We start from the raw sequence: 21,889 nt of genomic DNA, 5'->3' as shown, positions 1-21,889 counted from the left end.
GGTATAATAGCTCCCTGACACCAGAGAAAGGAGTTTTACTCTTCCCACCTGTGCTTGTGGCTATGCAGTCTTGTGTTTCCCATGTCTTAGCTCTGGATACCTGCTGTTTAACCAGTTTAACTTGAGAATCCAGGGGGGGAAATTCTCAAGGTATAATTTGCCCATTTTGTTGGGGAATTCAGTTGGGTGATACAGAATGGCTGAGCCTATGAAGTTGAATGGCTGGGGAGGGGATGTTACTCTGCCCTTGAATAACTGTTTGCAGAAGAGTGTGTAAATGGGGCAGGAGAGCATGAAACACTGGTCCTGTGCTGTGTGGTTTTTGAGAAGGGAGCAGTAGGGTGACAAAGGTTGATGCCATTCTGCAGCAGCAGTTTATGAAGCATTTTATGTTCTACTGTGGTCTGGATGGAACATGCTTTAGTAGTTGCAGACTAAACTGAGATTCACCAGCCTATCTGGAACCTCCTCTTGTTTTGCCACTATTTCCTTCCACTCCTCTGCCTTTATATAATTGTGTGAAATGTGAGGAAAGAGAACATAGTAAGTTCAGGGTTTATGGTTTCTCTCAGCTCTCTGAATTCTGGAAGCTACAGTGGCCCCTAGCATTCAGAAGAAGCACTTGCAGGAAAAAAAGAAGTACGGCCTCTATCTACATGCTCCATTGAAATGCAGTCTCTGAAGCGTAGCTACCAGACATTAAGAAACATGTGCTTAGCATGCCAAAATTAAATCTGTCCCTCAAATACCTAGTCACTCCAGCAAGCTGTACAGTCAGCAGCAGACTTTGAAGGTTTTTCTCTTTGCTATTGCATCTTTAATACACGTGAATATGAAGCCGTACAAAAGTTAGCCTGGGGCAGATGATTGACGTAGAGAACTTTTCCCTGCATGGTTAAATCTCACATTTGAAGTATCCTCTGATTTCCGGCCCTCCCCACCCCCCTTTAAACATAGGAAAATTAGCTAAAAATTCAGGTGGCAGTTTAAAATTAAGTTGGAAAGCAAGTATTTCACAATCTTAGTTCTCTTGAGGAAACACTGTGCTGTTTCTGATGGTTTTCTTTATAGCATGCAGATAGTATTATCTTCCTTGATATCCTTAGAGTCTTGTCAAATGCTTTAAATAGTAGAACTGTTGTAAGCCTGGTTTATCAACTCTGGAAGATGGGGAGTTGTGAAGCAGCTAAATGTAAGAACTTGTTATAAGAGCTTATCTTTATGGGAAATGTCATGGAAGTTTACACATTGGAGATACAAAGTTGGTGTATATATAATGTCCTTAAATGTAAACATACTGTGTTTAAATTTAACATGAAATCTGGTTTTGCTTTGGTTAGTCAGAAATACCCTAGTGTTAGTAAATCTGGGTGCTGCAATGCATGGTGTTACAGTTCAAAAGTGCAAACGTAAATCTAGTGTAGATTTAGAAATAAAAGCTATTACTTGCAAGGTGTTAATGAAAACCATTCCACTTTCCTCATCCTAATCAGATTTCATCCTGCCCAATGTTTCTGCATTTTATTTGATGCTTTTAACATTTGTGGAAGTACTTTGTAGTAAGAACATGGGAGGAATCGAGCATATAAAATCTTGAACTAGGGAAAAGGTTGGTCAAAAACTGGGTGGTGTGATCTGACTTTTTCATGTTCCCAACTTTTTTGCTTCTTCATTTGTGGGGAAAAAATGTTCATGGTATTTATTTTTTCGTTTTATTGCAGAAGTTGTCCGCTGCAAAGGAGGAAAGAAAAGTAAGCTTGTGCTTCAGACGGGTTTTTGAATATCTTTCTAATACAGTGGTGTTGCAGAAGATGATAAAGAAATGATAGCAGCTCCAGAAATACCAACTGATTTTACTCTCCTTCAGTAAGTGTTTTAACAATTCATAGTTTCATTTTTAAGCGTACTTGCTCCTTAATGTTATGGTTGGTATTCTCCTGGAAACGAGGAAACAAAATGAGAGCTAGGGTTCTAGATTTTTTTTTTTTCCTGTTGAGATGCTGACAAAGCAGTGTTTAAATTCTTTCTTGATTATTCAGCAGTAATTAAGTATTTTAGAAGTGCTTAATTATTTTAAATATAATGTCAAACTTTGCTGGTAGGAAGCCATGGTGACAGACTTGGTTTTGTGTGATGGACTTCTTAGGATTTTGTCTTTCAGAATATAATGTTTGAATAAAAGCCATCTTTGATTAAGAATAAAAAAAAAGTTTCCTTTGTTAAAGTCTTATTAGAGAGGAAGTAGTTGCAGTATTTGCCCTTAATAACTGGGGCGGGTCACCTAATATTTAAAATACCTAATGCCAAATGCTTTAGTTAAAACCAGGGTCTTAGCTTCCATAAGCCATCTGTTTCTTGATGGTTTTACCATCATTTTATTAGCTCTCCTTTCTTCCTACAATTTTTAAAAAACATACGTTGGAATTTCCAAGCTTTAAATTGATGTATAAGTTATAGTTTGGAAGAGAGGTAAAATGATTAGTTTAAGCAGACCAAAAGAATCCATTTCCTCAGCTTCTAATTGTCAAGAAATTGGTGTGAATGTGTTTCAACAGACCGTTGAAAATTACTGGATTGGTATAAAATCTAAAAAGATAGATTTGGTTTTGTGTGGGTTTTTATCTTTTTAAAACTGAAAGATGGTTTAATATAAAGAACTGTTTTTATAGCTGTTTATAATTTTTGTTAACTCTATTGGTAGAGTTCATTGCTTAGTATTCTTTCCTGTGAAAAGAGCACCTAGGAGGTTTTGAAGAAGAAATGTTTCTCAGCTTCTCCCAAACCCCTGATTGGAGACTTTTTCAGTCTGTATCAGAGTATAGTCAGCAAACCCAGAAATGGGAAAATACATGTTAAAAGGCAGAAAGCCCCTTTTAGACGATTGAATAGTGAGAGACCTTAAGTTTCTGGATTATTTTAGAATGTTATAAATTCATAGGACTAGGTTTCCTGTGCCTCCTGGTCATCTTTATGGTTGCATTGTTAATTGAATCAGGAAGTGTGAAATCAGGATCAAAAATGAGTGACAGCAGCCAGAATTCACCATACTGCATGTATGCCATTAAAAAGGCATAGTAGCATCATTTGTGGTCTGCGGGAAATGTAGGAATAGAGAATGCTTAGTTTACTCTCTATTTATAATTCAGGTTGGCAATAAAGGATTTGTGTATTGATAGAAGAAAGTTTGTATAGTGTTTAACAACTTTCTAGCTTATAAGCCCAAACAGAACTACTGGTCATCTTTTTGATGGAGAAACCTCATGTAAGCATTTTTTTCTGTACCTTTCAGCTTAAGTGCATACTTCTTACTTACCTGCTTAGTTTCTAATAGCATACAGAGATCTATTGATACACTTTGATTGTGAGGGAAGGTGGTGGTTTCTTTTCTGCTGTTGGTTTTTTCCTCCCTCTGTTTGTGTTGTTTAAATAATTGTGGCAGATGCTTACAAGTGCCCTTTGCTTGCTTTTTTTTTTTTTTGCTATGGTGTGATGTTTGTCACATGCCAAAAGCAAAGTTCCCAACCTCTTGCTGTTTCCTACCCACCTTTGCATCTTTTAACCTTACTGTATGGCTTTCTTCACTGCGAGATTGCTTGGAGAAGGCAGGGTGGATGTTGAGGGTATGCTCTGATCTGTTCCTTGACAGTAGGTTTAAACAGAAGGAAAAAGGCAGCTTCACTGTTGAGAGTTGACTGACTGGACTTGAGAGCATAATACGACCTTATGTAGTAATTTAAGAATGGTTCTGATGAAATGTGTAAATGGGTTGTCTTTTTATCATTGCAGGGAGTCTGAAACACACTTCTCTTCTGATACAGACTTTGAGGATATTGAAGGAAAAAACCAAAAGCAAGGCAAAGGAAAAGTATGTTCAGTTTATAGGGATACTGAAACACTTCTACTGTTAAAAATTGAAGAGTTGAGCGCTTGCTTTGAAGATGAATGGGCTAGGAATGTTTCCTGAAAGTGCAAGCGTTCTGTGAAGAGAATTCGTATTTGTATTTGCATTTTAGTTCTTTATCTTGAGTATTTGCATGAGATTTCCTTAGTGCTATGGAGGCATAAGGGTGGTGGGGGAGAAGAGGTGAGCTTTGATTTGATTAGTATCTCTGCATGTGTTCCATTCTGTACTGAAATTTGTTGCTAATGCAGTCTCTTTTGGTTGGTGCCATTACTTCTGGCTCTCTTGTACTTTGAAAAGTGAACAGAAACCAATAGTTGAGTTCACATTCAAAAAACTATATTTTTTTTTCAAATACATCACAGGTTGTAATTCTAGAGTTTGTAAGGGAATTGCTATAGCTGTTTTAAATAAAATCTGTGTAATCTGTGTAATTGTTTTATAGTTTAAACACAAGAAAAATCTTTGTGTCATACACTGTCACTAACAGCATTTTTAGTTGCTAGAAGATTTTATATGAGGGCAGGAGGAAATGGAACCTGTAGAAATCTCACAGGTCTTTTTGTGAGTTAGGTTCAGCTGTTATTCTCAATTTTGGATTTTAAATCTGGTTCTTCAAATCAAAAGGCCCTGTTTATAGTTGTCATGGATAATAAATTGTTGGTTTTTTTTTGTTTTGTTTTTTTTTTTTTTTTATTTACTACATTGTACTCAACTAAAACTTACTCTGTGTGTGTGATTGCAGACCTGTAAGAAAGGGAAAAAAGGACCAGCAGAGAAGGGGAAAAGTGGGAACGGAGGAGGGAAACCTGGTGGTCCAAATCGGATGAATGGACATCACCAACAGAATGGTGTGGAAAACATGATGCTGTTTGAAGTAGTTAAAATGGGCAAGAGTGCTATGCAGGTAAGAGTCTGATTTGGATAAATATACAATTTAAGGCTATTTTACTGCACATACGCTTTAACAAAATAATGCCTAAAGTAAATTCTTCTATTAAATTTGTAGGTTTTAGTTGAAGTGGTTTTGCTTTGTTAAGGTTTGAATTTCAGTGAACTGATTTTTCGTTTCTGAATGTCAGGGATGAATAAACACATATGTAACGAAGAAGTTCAAACTGTGATTGAAAGTGTGTTTTTGGTGTACCAAGAGAAGAAAGGTTATTTCAGGTGACATGACCTTGAAAGTCGTTTTTGTGCATCTGTAACTAATACAGATGTTGTTTATTCCTATAGTTGTCATAGAACTCAACAAGAAATCTGTAGTTTCTGGGTGTTCCCAGAGCTTAAATTATCCAACCCCCCCAAAAATTAACTTCTCTTACCCAAAGTAAAATCACTAGCTGCAACTTACAGGCTACTCTTTAAAATTCCCCTAAGTTGACTTGGTTAGCTTGGCTTATGTCTATTGCAACACTGTAATTGGGTGGAATTTGTCCGGAAATCATAACCTGTTAGAAGCCTCTGCATTAGGTGCTCTCTCCACTGCATTTACAGAGAGGACTGAGGTCTGTTACAAAATTGAGCACTAAAATTCTGATTTTTCAGTTAAATCAGTAAAGCCTTTGCTTGACTGTGAGAAGCCTTCAGTGGAGAGAGGGTTAAAGCATAAGCCTGTCAGCCATGAAGCCTTCCTGCTGACTCACTCATGTGACTCCTCAGCAGCCTCCAAGAAAAGACTATCTTTGGGATTGAAAATGTAGAGTTTACAGCTCCTGTGTTACGCGTTCAGGAAGCTGTGTCTGCGTGCAGTCGTCTGAACAGTTGCAGGCTCCTGCATTAGAGCTGGGTACTTTGAAACCTGAATTCTTTGGCAGAAGTTCAGTTCTGACTTTTCAAAAAGAACAGGCTACTTTGATGTATTTGCACAGAGAAATTCTGATATTTCCATCATTCGTTTTGTTCTGCTGTATTTCAAAGCAGGTGGGAAAAAGGTGCTTTTCTAAGTGTTGCTGTGTGCATTGCATTTTCAGCCAGTTTCCAGCAACTGTGTCTTCAGGACACTGTAACTTTTTAAAATGATACACAGGCAAAATCTTTTGCTTTCTGAAAGCAGAACCTTTGTCAGCCCTGATGACTCTGTTGAATTGGGGAGTTGATACCTGGGTGATAGAGTGAATCTTAGTATTCTTTTTTGTCAAAATAAAGAAAAATTCTCAAAGCATTTCTGAAGTCAAGTCCATTCAGCTTTCAGAGTGAAAAGTTTTCTCTGTGGCCCTCAGCATTGCTTGCCTAAAAAGATTTTGATAATAATACTTATTTTCTGTTTCATACCTTCTTGTGAATAAGTGTCTGTTCTCTGGCAAAACCAGATGGTTCAGCCATGGAGACAAAATGTTTTGAGAAACTACTGTTTTGCTGGAGGTTCTTCAAAATAAATAAATTCTTAAAACAAGGCTGCCTGGGATATCTAACATTATCCTGTTCTGCATAGCGACCTTTATAAGCCTAATTTAAGATACTTCCTAGATTGTTGTCCCTCCTCCCCACAGACCAGTCAAATCAGTACTAGTTTGTAGGTTCTGTTCCTACTGGGAACACCATGATAATTCCACTTCAAGTTTTTCATTCTTTCTGTGTTGCTGACGAAAGTTGTGCATCACGCTAGAAACAGCCTTAACTTTAGGGAAGAGGGATTTAGCTGTATCTGTGTTCAGAAGTTTTTCTTCATGGCAGTTACTTTTACTTGTCCTCACAGCGTTGATGCATGTGAGAGTAAGCAGTAAGAAGAGTACAGACAGGAAGCATTAGAGGTGGTGTGTACTCCTGTTGTCTTAAGGAAGTTCTGAACTATTCCCTCATCTCTATTTAGAATGACTAGATTTTAAGGCCAGGGTGTCAACATACTAAAAACCTTGAACTGAGGGCTTGATACCAGAGTGAGTCTTCAGTGGTTGTGTTAATAAAGTAATCATATGATGTATGTTTTTATGACTTCTGCAGTAGACAGTTTGTGTACTGCACACATGGATCATTTAAACATAATTGCATGTAAATTCTGTTTTCTCAAAACCATTATCACAGGTTGCCTATTAATTTGCTTCCCTTCAATGCTCTCATTCCTGTTCGGTTTAGTGAATATAGAGTACCTAATGTCCATGCAGCATAGGGCAGTGCTGTTCATCTTGTTACGTGTATGGAGCACAGCTCATCAAAGGGGCAAATTTCTGAGGAGTGTAGAAAGTTGTAGCTTTTGGAACTGAACACCTAGAACAGTATCCTTAAAGAAGTGTCACTAGGCTGGGGAGGGGATGGAGGCGGAGAGAAAAACTGCTTCTGCAAAATACTGCAATTATTTTTACATTCTTCTTCAAAAAAAGAATTATAGATGTTTTCTTGAAAACTGATATTATGGCAGTAAAGGATTATTCGAGCATTTTTTCCTGTACTAAGCAGAAAATCCACAGAGTTCAAGTTATTTGTGGAAGGAAGAAAAATCACTTACTGCAAAGCAGTTAAATAACATTCTTCAATTTGTGAAAACTAAAATGTCCCTTTATATTTGTTTCTTTTCAGTCTGTAGTGGATGACTGGATAGAGTCATACAAACATGACAGAGATATAGCACTTCTTGATCTCATTAACTTCTTTATTCAGTGTTCAGGCTGCAAAGGTAAGATACTGAAATGTTTACTCATCCTTTTAAAGAGTAACGTAGTACTATTCTCATTCTTTGCTTTTATACTATGGCTGCTCCATCCCTGCAGCTAGTTTACACTATTCTTGTAGGTAAAGCTAGTGTTTCTGGAGGTGTGGGCAGGGGGCTTAGAAATTATATACTGTATTTTAAAATGCAGATTAAGCCTTTTGTATTCACACCAGAGAAAATGCAGTTGGTACTTAACACTTCATCGTTCTCTGTTCCTGCAGTTATTTCAGAAAATCTCAACATTGATAGTTTAACTTGTTCAGTCTTGGAATTCTAGCTTGGATTTGTTTGCTTCTTATCATTGAGTGCTTTGGTTGTTTCATAGCCTTTGTAGAGATGCTTGATTTAAAAGATACTATGGGCAGCTTCAAGGTGGTGTGTCTACAGTAAGATTGTATTCCCATATTTTGTTTTCATCTTTGTTTTCTGGTTTTCTTTGCTTGTTTTCATGTCCTCCATTCTTTTTTCTCCTTTCCCTGCAGTGTGTCACTGCGCTTGACAGGGTAGGACTGGATATAATTTGTTCTGCTTGAGCATTTCTCTGTCCTGATAAACTTCTAACATGCATAAATCTCCAGAAAGCTAGTAGCATTCCTCGGAGGTTATCCATGCTTTCAAGAGCAGTGACCTTTTGATTATTGTTACCAGATAAAACCGCGGAATCTGTTATGCTTTCTGAGATGGTCCTTGTCACAAATTTTGCAGTATAGTGGCAGTAAACTTGAGGAGATCTATTTGGTTTTTATATCTCCATTCACGCTCTCAACAATTTGAGGCTAAGACAGATAGAAATTGTGTGAAATCACTGTTTATTAGGGTGCAGAAGATAATCAGTAGCAACAGAACCGTTCATAATTGTCTTACACTATTTAGAGTCTTGGATCCTGAAAGGTCATTTCAGATTAGTGTAGTCTCTGGACTGATGAAGTGGTCTGGCACAAGTATCCTTGGTTTCTGGATATGAGTGAATTAGTAAATTCTAGATGTGTGTGTTTGCACACACACAAGAACACTTCAGAAAAGATAAACCCATATATATATAGAGAGAGAGAGACACACACACACACACACACACACACACACACACCAAAATGTATGTAGTATTGGTGCCAAGTGCTTGCTATGTATGAATGATAAAACAGAAAATGGGTAACTTACTATACATGGTGTTTTTTTTCTGTAGGTAAGCTGAAAATTGATCGTTCTTACATTTTAGCAGGAGTCATGTCATCTCCCATCTGCCTCTTTCATATTAACAGTGCTAATAATGTTATATTTATATTGTAGGAGTTGTTACAGCAGAGATGTTTCGACATATGCAGAATTCTGAAATAATCCGAAAAATGACTGAAGAATTTGATGAGGTAACTTAATGAACTGCTTAATTCTTTCGTTTTACCTGTTAATAATCTTACTGGATCATGTTGCTGTAGGTTTCTTTCAAGGATAAAGTCAGCTGCAAAAACATCAGGTCTCTTAACAATGAAAATCTTCATCTCCCTTATTGTAAGACTCTTAAGATCTCCCTGAATTTTAAGACTAGGAAGTAAAGCGCTGCATGCGTATCACTTGTTTAATTAATGGTTTAAGAAATCAATATTGACCTTTAGTTTTTGAATGGTGGGAACTCTGACTACTGTGGAGCTATGTGGGATGCTTCCCTGTTCCTGCTAAGGCCTCTTAAGTCTTTTAAAAATGATTGTGAAATTTATTTCTATGTATTTATTAATCTGCAACTTGGGATTTGAATTCGATTATTCTGCAATTGAAGACTAGCTTTAAAACCTTGTCCCTAAATTTCTCTAATATGGGAATAATACGCATCCACACCTTCAGCAGAAAAGTTTCAGTGAAAAAAACTTAATATACTTTTGTTTAAAAGGATTTTAGCATTACTTAGAAATATCTCAGTGCATAAATAGATTTAATAACATAAGGTAATATTGTATGAAATATATAAAGCTTCAGCCAGGAGTGTTTGTTCAGGGTTTTTTTTAATCACTGGGTTAGGCTTAGTCTTCCTTATAGCAGAATTCTAATGAACAGCTCTCAGATTTTGAATCCCTTTTCATGAATACTTCCTTCATTTTTTGATCTGTAATGTTGTTTAGCCTCTTAAAGAAGCTGTTCAGCACTGATCCAAGTGATTGAGTTTTTTCCTCCCTGTCATTTTTACTATTATTTGTAAAGGTTCCCAGATTGGGAGAGGAACACACATTTGTTATATGCAAGCTCTTACACTAGGTCATTTTGTGACTTCAGGAATTTTCAGTCTGATACATAATGCATCTCCCTGTAAACTTTATTATGGTCCTTTATTATTATGTAAACTTGATTAGGAGCTGAGTGTTCCTAAACATGACAACTAACTGTTCATGTGGTGGTTCTTTTGTTCTAGTGTAACCTGAAGCAGATCTGTAAGGGGTATGATTTACTTTAGTTTTACATTATTTTTCTTTTTTTTTTTAAGGAGTAGGACAGAAAGAAGACAGTAATAGTCATTTCGGTATATGTGGTTATGTTTGGTTTTCATGGTAGGACTTGCCGGATGTTGTCTCTGCATACAACAAACCTGAGCTGCAAAGTAGCTGCATATTTCCGTATTTCCAATGCGTCTTTCTTTTAATGGCATCAGAGATTTTGGCTTTAAAGTTGTCACCATCTCTTTTTAATCTTTATTTAATAAAACGACTTTTAAGATATCTGAAAATTTTCTGTTTCCCTTTTTGTTTTTTAATAGGACAGTGGAGATTACCCGCTAACTATGGCTGGTCCCCAGTGGAAGAAGTTCAAATCCAGTTTTTGTGAGTTTATTGGAGTACTCGTCCGACAATGTCAATATAGCATCATATATGATGAATATATGATGGATACTGTCATTTCACTGCTTACGGGGCTGTCAGACTCACAAGTCAGAGCATTTCGGCACACTAGCACACTGGCAGGTCAGTGCATTATTTCTCGTGTGTTGTATTGCTTTTGTGGTATGTTTTGTGCTGCACAGGAAAGAACTGTTTTGGTTGAACTTTTGGTATTTGACATTCAACTTGCATTTCATTATGTGATACAGTTTTCATGAAATGCAGCTTGTTTTGGTACAGCTTTCTTAACCTCGTCTTTATAGGTTTTTCATTACTAAAAACCATAGCATTATTATAAAGCATTCTTTATGAGCTGCCTAGTACTTAATGTTTGTTAGCCTTTAGTCTAGTAGAGAAAGTAAATATGAGGAAACTTTTTAGTTGATTCTGCAAGTTTGTCTTTGGTCATAACAACAGTGTAAGTATCTTTCTAACCTCAAATGCAGTTGAACCTGTTTATGCCTTGCATTAAGTAGAGTGGGAGTTGTATTATCATATCGGATGCAGTTTTTACTGTGAATTTAAATTGTGCTGTATAGAGGCCATGACACAGTGTAATTGAAAGTAGCACCCCCATTTATTGCATTAGAAATAATTTTAAAGAATGCTTCATCAGTGATACAGTCACTGAATTTCTGTATGGTTTTAAGTAATAGAAGTAGGTAAGTAAGGTTCCCTTCCCCTCTCTCCCATACTGCCCATTTGTTCAATTACAAAAAAATCCCTTTTGAGTTAAGTATGGAGTGTTATTAAGAGAAATAAACCATTATATGGACAAAGGATAAACTGCTTTGTTAAGGAAGTCCTAAACCAGCGCTGATTAATGAAGAAGGGTCTCAGATGGCATTGTGCAGCAGTCCACTTATGTGCGGCTTATGATAGCAATTCTAGTGTGAACAAGGTGAATTTAGAATGTACAGGAAACTGAGCTTTTAGCCACACTGGAAATAGTTCTGGTAAGGTCCACTGGAACTGGTGGATTTACAGCTAGCTTCAGTCCTTTCTATGTGATCAGTTTTCTATTTCATCCATCATCTCTCTTGAATATATATTAGCATATGGCATTTATTATAGAGTGAGGAACAAACCCATATATTTCAGGAGGATATACTGCTGTATCATCACTTTAACCATTGTACCATATAATTAATACAAATTTTAGTTCTTAAAACCCAAGTTTTTACTACTTTCTGAAGTCTGAGTTGGGCCTAAATAAAAGTTGCAGAAATTGCCCAGTTCCATGTTGATTTCTCTCACATAAAATACTTTATCAGCAGTCTGTTTGCATTTGTTCCCGTCAGTAGTGGATTCTGTTGATTTTATGTAATTATTTGGCATTTCGCATGAGATTACAGGTTGTATTCTTAAATATTGTGATTTATATGGGGTGGAGGCAACCAGCAAAATCCTTGTATCCATATTTACTGTTACTTACTGTAATTTTGGCTTCTGCAGTTAGCTCAGACTTGTTCTTTTCATCTTGATATCCTTGGAGATGATGATGTGTGCTGATAGTTTGATATATCTGCATGTCTTTATGCCTTACTCATCAAATCTTGCTAGTGATACACTCTTAGTGATGTTCTATGTATGCTTTGCCAATGTAAGTCTGTTCATGCCAGTGCTACAAAAGTGCAAAAGAAAAGCAAGTATGCTGTTGACCACTTCCTGGTTTCTGGAATAGGCATATTTGTCTGCACCCTTTTTAAAGGGGTCGATTCAGAAATAATAGCATGCAAAAAATCTCACGCAAATGTCTTGCATCTTACAGTTATAGTTCTCTGGCTTCTAACTGTCTAATGTCTTTTCTCCACTCCTGTGAATAAAGGAATAGTTGAAGAAAGCTTCTCATTATAATTAAATTGAGGGAAAAACAGTAGCATTGGTTGTCCAAGACATTTGCTTTTGAACAAAGAAACTTCTATGTTTGAGGTTGGATGATTTGAGAAAATCAGTCTACGAACTGATTTTAACCATGAAATCTTTAATCTTTCTTGGGATATGTTTGTAAATCTTGGATTCTGCATGCCTGTTTTGGGAGAGGCATATCCTGTCCTACATCTTAATTCAACTGTAGTGCTTACAGTATTAAATTAGCAGAAGAAAATTAACAAAATGCCAGTCTTTTATTTATTGTGTTGATAAGTAATGATGGCATACTTAGGAAGACTGCTGCAATTTGCATATCAAGAAATTTACACTGAATGTGTTTTCATAAATTCAGAAAGGGTTGACAGGAGAAGGATGTCAGTACTCTTGTTTATTGCATTTCTTAGCTCAGGTAACCATAATCCTTATTCTTGTCACCTTTTTTTTGTAGCCATGAAGCTGATGACTGCTTTAGTGAATGTGGCATTAAATCTTAGTATTAACATGGACAATACACAACGGCAGTATGAAGCAGAACGAAATAAAATAATTGGGAAACGAGCCAATGATAGGCTGGAACTCCTACTACAGAAGAGAAAGGAGGTTAGTGCAGCTGGCTAGCTGGTGTGCGTGGGATGAGTGTTGATAAATAAGTCCTGTTCTCTAATTTGTTTTCTTTGTAGAGGTAGTTATTAGTCCCCTGTGTTTCATTCTTTAAGTTGTTCATGTTTAATACCTGAAGAACTTCAAAAAGTGCTTCTCATCACCTGGTTTTCTGTAAAAAGAGGTAAATAGAGACTTAAATTCAGATAGTGAAGTCTTAGTCAAGTTAACAGGAGAGACTGCAATCAGTAAGAAATACTTTTTTTTTTTTATCATATTTCTTGACCAGTTTCCTAAACTGAGCTCAAATGTGTAAGAAAAATTATCCTACAATTGACTGTTTTTGGCATCTAGAGAGCCAGCCCATGGTCTTGGGGCAAAATAGTATTTTGTGATGTCAGTACCAGTCTCAGCAGAGTGTGTTGAAAGGCTTTAGATAAGGTTTTTTCTTTTACAGATACCACGATGAAAATTGAAAATGCAGTCTACTTGTGTTTTCTTTCTTTTTGTGTAAAAGGGGCTTGCTGATTCATTGCTGACAGAGCTGTCTTGTTTAAAGCCCTTATTCATTCAGGTTTAAGGGTTTTTTATTTTGGGGGAATTGGTGTTTTGGTATGTGTTTTTTTTGTTCAGTGGGTAGGGTTTTTCTAGACATTAGAAATAACCTCATGATCAAAGGAAATGTCTCACCTTTGCTTTTCAACTTCTGTGCTGTTAAGATCTGTACTTCGTTGACAGTTCAGATGTGCAGAAGGCAAAGTTGTTAGTTTATCTCACAAATGCCTTGCAGCTTGAAACTGATCCCTTAAACACTCTAAATCCCTTAAATGTAGTTATTCCAGATGCGTGTACAGAACCAGTCCTTTTATAAGCAATACACAGATACATCACAAAATGCAGTGGTGTGAGAATTAAAACTTTCACCAGTCTCAGTTGCGCTTACTATTGGCTTTTAGGATATCGGCTTCTGTAGGCAAGGTTCTTTACACTTTCTATCCATTCCCCTGCATATGTGCACCCGCTGTCTTGCACTTTGAAAGCAAGTACAATTTTTTTGTGTATTTATATCACTTTTTGACTCTTTTGTATGTCTTTTTTCTTGTTATTCAGAGGCTGGATTTGTTTCCTCCATTATTATTTTTCAGATTCAAATTCTTAAATGATTTTTTTTTTTTTTGGCAATACTTTACTCAGTTCCTGCATTTTTTCCCCTTTTTAATTAAGACAGAGTGAGTGATTTAAATTACAAATTCTTTACCATACAGAAAAGACTCCTTGTAATGCAGTTCCCATGATTTGGGTATTGTTCTAATAACAAGATGTCCATCAAAACGTAGCCAGTGTATTAAAAATTGGGCTGAATGTTTGGCTTAAAAACTTCCTAGAAAATTAAGTCCATTTTTCTTACAAATAACTTAAGAAGGAGCTTGCAAAAGCCTAAGATGCCTTTGTTACAGTTGAAGAACAGTTTTCCAGTGGTCAAAATCCCTAAAATTTGTATGCTGTGGTAGGTACAACTCCTTAAATAATAACGTATTGTACTGTGAAACAGATTTGTGAATATTTCATGAAAAGATTTAATGGTCATACTGCAAATGTTAACTTAGTTTGCCTTATTATCAGCACCATCTGATCTGAATGTAGAAGTGCTGCTCACTGTTTTATACCCTTTGTTCATTCTTTCAGCTTCAGGAAAATCAAGATGAAATAGAAAACATGATGAATGCAATATTTAAAGGTGTTTTTGTGCATAGATACCGGTAAGTTTTTCTGAGTAATTTGTAACTTCATTCATTTATTTTGGAAGCTGGTTACAAGTTATTTCTAATTATTCATCCATTTGATCCTATTGCCCTATTTACAGAGATGCAATTGCTGAAATAAGAGCTATCTGCATTGAAGAGATTGGAATATGGATGAAGATGTACAGTGATGCCTTTCTAAATGACAGCTACTTAAAATACGTAGGGTGGACTATGCATGATAAGGTAAGCTGCCTTGAGGAAAAGGAGCAGAGTCATGAAGGATAACTCCATGTGTTGTTGGTTGTTGATCTTGCCAGACTGGGTTCTGATCTTTTAACTGTTCTGATCAGTCACTACTGAGATGGGTGTCTCAAGGTGTTTCTTACCATTATTCTCTGCTTGGAGTGGTCAACAGATATGGTTTAGGAAGTGCTCCTCAATTTATTGTTGAGTCAGCACGTTGCAGTTCCTGCACTGGAAGCTTCAAGCTATGAATTTGAAGTGAAACAAATGAGGGATGTTCACTCGCGCTATGCTGTTCTTGGCTTGGGTGTCAAAACCCAATGAACTTTGGCAGTGGGGTGATAAACTGTGTGAAGTCAGGTGTCTCAGACTTCTGAAAAGTATTTCTGCATCTACACCTTAAACATGTTCTCTGCTAAGGCAGATCTTGTACGTCAGGAGGAATCTTTCTATCTTCTTGGCAATTCTGATCTAACGTGAGATGGTCATTAATGATGTAGGTGTTGCCAGTTTTAATTTAAGTGGAAAGAAACACACAGAATTCCACTTAGAAATACCTTGAACATTTAGAGTACATTTTTAAAGAATGAAATGAGTGTATTTTGACTTGCAGAGATACTAACTGCAGTAAGACATTGAGGTTGTTTTTTTTTTCTCCATTATCTTGTTGCAGACAAGGGCATATTCTTATGTCATTAATGTGATTACTGATAGTATATCTTCAGAACATTCAGTCTTTGAATTAATTCAGTCTGCAAAAGAAACTTGTCTTGTATGGTTTAAAGATCACATCTGTATCCTATATTTGACTTCTAATCCAGTTCTTAATTTTGTTTTAGCAAGGGGAAGTAAGACTCAAATGCCTAACTGCTTTGCAAGGGCTTTACTATAATAAAGAGCTTAATTCCAAATTGGAACTCTTCACCAGTCGGTTCAAGGTTAGTGTAACTTCATATTTTTAAGTACATACAAATTCTTTTAAAGTTGATATTACACTTCTTTCCTCTTTGAAAATACTTTATTTTGTGTTCTTAGGATAGAATTGTGTCTATGACTCTTGACAAAGAATATGATGTTGCAGTCCAAGCAATAAAATTACTCACTCTTGTTTTACAGTAAGTATATGTTTATCTCCTTATCTGACTAACAACAAATACTAAAATGCTCAAGTATTTCTCATACCTGTGGGCAAGGACAGCAGCTTGACAGAACTCAGATAATCCAAAATCTAGGGAAATGTCTGCGTCTCACTCTCAAATAAGAACTTCAAAAAGTAATATGGCTAGAGCAGTGCTGTTACTTACCACAGTTAAGTGTGGAGCCTAGCAACTTAGAATTCAGCCTCCCTAATTTGAAGCTATCGTGGATTGAAGAAATACAATATGTATGTGAACATTACACAGTAACTGAACTTTTGAGCATAACCTTCTACCAAATGCTCATACTTTATCAGTAGTTTTTGTTTAGGAAGACTTTGGAATTAAGCTATCTTGGTTTTGGTTTTAAGATTATAAATTTAAGGAAAATATTTAGATTGTCCTTCATTTTCATCTCCCTCATTAGAGTTCATAGTCTGTTGACTCAGCTTGGTTTCTTTCTTTCCTCCTTCTTATTCCCACCCCTAGGAGTAGTGAAGAAGTTCTGACTGCAGAAGACTGTGAGAATGTCTACCATCTGGTTTATTCTGCTCATCGGCCAGTAGCAGTTGCTGCAGGGGAATTTCTCTATAAAAAGTAAGATGGAGAAATTAGTTATTTTTTTGCACCTGTATAGGTTTTATTGTGAGCATTAATACTATGATTTCCATTAGTGTCAATTAATAAAATGAAAAATGGAGTAATGAAGTGGCCTTAAGAAAAAACTGAGTAATGAAATGGTCTTAAGAACAAACTTACAGAATATGTGATACTACTGTAGTTTTTGAACTGTTGCAGTTTTTCTGAATGGGAAAAAGAATAATTTTGAAGACTGTGCCTGAAAAGCTTGTGCCTACGGGGAATATAATAAAAACATTCCTATCTTCTCCTTTCCCATCGTTCCTGTGTTCTGTGAAGCATCTTAAAATGCTAATGTAGTTTGGTACTAAAACTTGTGCTTGCATTGTAATGGGTGTTTTCCCACAGTGTCATGTGCCCCCCAAGCTGGCTCATATCACCAGTTCATAAGGTATTTTTCTGTTTAAAAACATTGAAAAAACGAGAGAGTCAGTACACATCAGGTGTGTAGGAAAACAAAATACAGTTTCCATCTAGTACTTCCCAGATCTTCTTCCAGTATTTCTTTGTGGCTTTGAAGTCTTGTGTGGGGACATTCAGAAAACGTAATTTGATAAAGAGGAGCATTGGGACCTCCAGCACCTGCAGTTACCACCAGTGTTTGTAAAGTATTTTGTTATAATTATACGTTCCCTTGAAACCAGTCAGTGAAATACCAGTGCAGCATATATGAAATTGTTCAAATGATACTTGGCTCAAGTTACTTCCTTTCAAAATAAAAGCATGGAGCCAGGCAGCGAGGAATTGTGTGTCTGTAGAAAAACAGTATCTTGATGCGAGTTGACTGTGGCAAAGGCAATGAAGAAGAAACTTGTCCTGAAATAATTTTTCTTCTAGGCTTTTCAGCCGCAGAGATCCTGAAGACGATGGAATACTTAAAAGGAGGGGAAGGCAAAGTCCGAATGCGAATCTTGTGAAGACATTAGTATTTTTCTTTTTGGAAAGTGAAGTAAGTTGAGTTTCAGGGCTGTCCTTGATTTTGTGGTGTAGGTGGTGTTTGTTGGATTTCTGTTATTTGTTACCGGTTTTTCTTTTCCCCACTCATTGGTTAGTAGCTGTGAATCCATGCTGGTTTTCTCAGTATTTGAACAGCCTGGGAGCCAGCAGGCTGTTTAGTGTGGTTATGTTTATTTGAAGTATCTGACCAGTACACAGGGCTGAGACAGGCTGTGAGTTCTACTCTGACAAATATTCTTCTGTCATTCTTCATGCTAATACATAGGCAGAAAGAACTTGTGCTTTAGGAGAGTTATAAGGGGGGAGGGAAAACCAACCAACCAAAACATAACCCTACAACCACCACCCCTGCCCTCCAGTCCCCAAAAGTCTGATAGATCTTGTGGCATGACTCTTTGTAGCAGTTGGTCTGGATTAAACTTTTTAGATTAATTGAGGAAGAGGCTTCTGTTGAACCAGAGAGCTGGCAGAATTTTCTCTCTTCTTTTTTTATGCCACAGACAGGAGCCAAATGAGACAAATACCTGGTATCATGGCAAGTTCTCTAATGAACTTTATTACTGATAAAGAATAATAATTAATCTGTTCCCGTTTTAGTTGCATGAACATGCTGCCTATCTTGTGGACAGCATGTGGGACTGTGCAACAGACCTCTTGAAGGACTGGGAATGTATGAACAGTCTTCTGTTGGAGGAGCCTCTCAATGGAGAAGAACGTAAGAGATTTTTGTAGATCCTTGCATTGCTCTGCAGTTTTCTGTTAGTCTTGATTTATAAGAGTATAAGCTGTTTACATTTATGAGTCCCCAAATACTCTATTTTTACGTGACTGTAATAAATCACTAAATACAAACTATAGAATGTAAGGAAGACTAGAAAGACATCACTTCTAGTATGGAAGTGAGATACAGAACAACAGTGGTGGGGAGAAAAGAGGGGAATAAGCATGTAGTGTCCAGTTGCCTTGTTGTTCCACAGGTTCAGGCTGTAATTCTGGCTTTTAAGAAGCCAAGTTGCTTATGAAACTGGTTCATTTATTGAGTGTTAAAATTACCCTATGGAAAAATACTGTCATTTCTTTGATGACAGTAAAAACAGCTCAACCCCCTGGCATAATTCTGTAATTCGTAAGTCCTAGTAAGCAGACCTCAGAAAAATGAAAAGGAACTAAAATGATTCTAAAACTTGGTATTGTTCCATCCTATCCTTTGACTCATCCAGTTATATTCTCTCAATTTAAAATATTTTCTTGTGTTGTTTTATAGGGGGCTTATATTCTCTATCCACTGTGTCACCCCCACTCCTAGAAAAAAGCTAGTGGCCTAAATAACACCCCCTGCCCCCTTTATTTTTAACCCTTAAGAAAAGGGGGAAAAAGATACTGCCACACATTTTGATTCTTATATACTAATACTTGTAGAAAATGAAAAATCGAGCTGTGTATTAACATCTATTTCTTTAATTTCAGCTTTAACAGATAGACAGGAAAGCGCACTGATTGAAATAATGCTTTGTACAATTCGGCAAGCAGCTGAATGTCATCCTCCTGTGGGAAGAGGAACAGGGAAAAGGGTAAGAAGCAAAAAGCTACTCTTCTACAGATGTGGGAATTGCTACGTGGGGACAGTGTAGGAAGAAGGAAAACATTGTAGGCAGCTCCTGCTGAAGGGACTGAATTCAGGAATTCAGCTTTGGTCTTCGTAACCCCCAGATTCTCACTACCTGGCTAGTCCACTTTTTCTGGGCTTTGGCATGTGCTCAATACTATTTGGAGTACATTTGATTTTATTATTGAAGGTAGTACAGAATGAAAGAATATTGGTTGGAAAGGAGAACATAAATCAAAGTTTGGAGAAAGCAAAAACTGTTTTCAATTTGAAAGAGCAAAATGAGGGAAGAGAGCATACTTCATAATCTCTGTGATCATGCAAGAGTTTAGGCTGCCCTCTTTACTGGGGCATTAAGCAGGGATGGGAACTCCTTTCAAAGCTTTTGTAAAGAAACCTACTTATGAACAGATTGAGAGCTTGTATGGTCAGATTTGACGTATGAATTGAGTAAATATTATTAAAAAACATAAGCTGAAAGGTTTGCAGCTCCTTCATTGTCAAGACCAGCCTTCTTGTAGTGGTGTTTTGTGGCAGGGCAGGATTTATTTATTTTTTCATGAAGTGTCTCTCCCTCTTCCCCCAGTGTTTTACAGTGATACTAAAAGGTCAGTGTACCTGTCATTTCATTAATGGTAATGTAATACTGCATTAGAATCTTTAGTTGTAAAATCCTTACAATATTGATCTTTCAGGTGCTGACAGCAAAGGAAAAGAAAACCCAGCTGGATGACAGGACAAAAATTACTGAACTTTTTGCAGTGGCACTTCCTCAGCTGCTAGCAAAGGTGTGATTCCATTTCTTGCTTATAGCCGGTTGTTGATATCTTAACAAGTACAGTTTTGTAATTAACTGTATGACTTGTGCAAGTTTTCATTTTCTGTTATTAGTCTCTATTAGTATTCGATTGTTTTATAACAAATTATTTTGTCCAAGACTTTAATTTCAACTTTTTTTCCTTGTCAATATTACAGTATTCTGTAGATGCAGAAAAAGTCACCAACTTACTGCAGTTACCACAGTACTTTGATTTGGAAATCTATACAACAGGGCGATTAGAAAAGGTAAGGTAACAGTCAGTAAAACTTAACACAGAAGGAGAAGCCCCAGAATTTAGATTGGAATTTCAGTTGCCATTTATCATAACCCTTACTGAGAGTGTGAGACTTGAACTTCAGAGCTGTGACTGGCTCTGATCTTAAGGATACTAAAACTCTTGAGTTGTTAGAAAACTGTCTGGCAAGTTTCAACAGAGAATCTTGCCAGTTAGATGAACTTCATGCAAGAGCATTTACTGTCAGGTTATGGTGTTGCTTCAAGGTATGCTGCCTGACATATAAAGGTTGTAGAAATAGCTTAATTAATTTTCTGATCACTGAAACTGATTAATCACCATCTTCGTGGGAAAACTGCCAGATCACAAATCATGTATACTGTTCTCCTTTTATCTGCCATGGTGGTGAAATTGGTGTAAGCTATTCGCACCTCTCTTTTCTCCTTCTTAGATCTGCTGTATTGTGAAGCAAGTGGAAATTACTATATGGAAATAATACAGGGTCAGAAAAATAATAACATGTTCAGTTCACAGCACAGCTTAGCAGTGAGCAACTCAGGTTGAGGAGAGGCATGTAAGAACAACTTTAGTTGCTGACACTTCAGTGTTATGAAACTAAATCTTCAATTATGCAGCTTTTAAGAACACGCATAAATGTTTGTGTGAGTGGGAGATAAATGCGTCCGTGTTGTTCAGTTGTCACCGCAACTTCCAGTGTTAGATAAAACCATACTGACAATTGCAAATTTTAATTAAAATGCATCAAATCTTAGCCATTAACAAGCTCCTACTTATTTCTTTGCCAGATAGATTTTTAATATACTTTGAACTTCCAGAAGTGTTTTGTGCTCTGTATCCTAGTTACAAAAGTAATAAATTGAACGTATCTTTTAGAATTCCTTAAGGTTTATTAAAAATACGTGTGTTTGTGTGTGTATGCATGAGTAATTTTTTTTTCCATGTCTCATCTTTCTTGTAGCATTTGGATGCCTTACTGCGACAAATCCGGGATATCGTAGAGAAGCACACAGATATAGATGTCTTGGAAGCCTGTTCAAAAACATACCACGCCCTCTGTAATGAAGAATTCACCATTTTCAACAGGGTTGACATTGCAAGAAGTCAGTTAATAGATGAGTTGGCAGACAAGTTTAATCGACTTCTTGAAGACTTCCTGCAAGAGGTATTTTAATGTACAAGATCAACTTTTCCTGCCCCTGTAAATATTTCCAGTATGTTTTTCTGCCTTCCATAAGGGATGGGGTCTTCCCTCTGACTTTGAGTTGTGCAGTGAGGCAGAATACTACAACACTATCATTGCTGTGATTATATGAACTCAGACTGTTTTTTTATATTAGAACAGTGACTTTTCAGTTTTAATCTCTTTTCACAGGTGTCTTTTGGGAATTTGAAAAGTTTCAGATAAACTATGAAATTATGTAAACTTTTTACCTTTTAAGTTTTGAAGCTCATGGGAGGTGCAGTGTTGTAATTCCACTAGGATTCTCCTCAGATCTGCTAGAGCTGCTTCTCTTGCCTGTGATTGCATATTGCTGTTGTTAAATATCAAATCTCTTGAAAGCACTCCCCTTTTCTTTCTGGATGCAAGCAGATGCAATTAATAG

The 21,889-nt window shown here is 36.7% G+C and overlaps 1 protein-coding gene across 7 annotated transcripts in view; it reads left to right on the top strand.

Moving 5' to 3' along the window:
• The window catches only part of STAG2 (STAG2 cohesin complex component), a 77,720-nt gene that overhangs the window by 35,531 nt on the left and 20,300 nt on the right, over positions 1-21,889 (top strand). For 6 of the 7 annotated variants that reach the window (XM_062607447.1, XM_062607443.1, XM_062607444.1 and 3 more), the window contains exons 2-19: positions 1,722-1,866; positions 3,787-3,865; positions 4,647-4,808; positions 7,418-7,514; positions 8,838-8,914; positions 10,291-10,495; positions 12,732-12,883; positions 14,570-14,643; positions 14,748-14,871; positions 15,711-15,809; positions 15,907-15,986; positions 16,497-16,604; positions 17,484-17,595; positions 18,201-18,318; positions 19,071-19,174; positions 19,905-19,997; positions 20,185-20,274; positions 21,244-21,447. In XM_062607447.1, coding sequence (XP_062463431.1) covers positions 1,823-1,866; positions 3,787-3,865; positions 4,647-4,808; positions 7,418-7,514; positions 8,838-8,914; positions 10,291-10,495; positions 12,732-12,883; positions 14,570-14,643; positions 14,748-14,871; positions 15,711-15,809; positions 15,907-15,986; positions 16,497-16,604; positions 17,484-17,595; positions 18,201-18,318; positions 19,071-19,174; positions 19,905-19,997; positions 20,185-20,274; positions 21,244-21,447 — 2,022 coding nt within the window. In that variant the 5' untranslated portion in view covers positions 1,722-1,822. Of the gene's footprint in view, positions 1-1,721; positions 1,867-3,786; positions 3,866-4,646; positions 4,809-7,417; positions 7,515-8,837; positions 8,915-10,290; positions 10,496-12,731; positions 12,884-14,569; positions 14,644-14,747; positions 14,872-15,710; positions 15,810-15,906; positions 15,987-16,496; positions 16,605-17,483; positions 17,596-18,200; positions 18,319-19,070; positions 19,175-19,904; positions 19,998-20,184; positions 20,275-21,243; positions 21,448-21,889 lie in introns of those variants that run through there. The other variant, XM_062607446.1, reaches the window with a different exon arrangement.

This window comes from Pezoporus occidentalis, unplaced genomic scaffold (genome assembly GCF_034315485.1).
Source record: "Pezoporus occidentalis ecotype Australia unplaced genomic scaffold, CSIRO_AGI_Poc_V1 ctg123, whole genome shotgun sequence".
In the NCBI taxonomy this organism is placed as follows: Eukaryota; Metazoa; Chordata; class Aves; order Psittaciformes; family Psittacidae; genus Pezoporus; species Pezoporus occidentalis.
The sequence above is the reverse complement of the archived record's forward strand: the minus strand, read 5'-3'. Positions and strand labels throughout refer to the sequence as shown.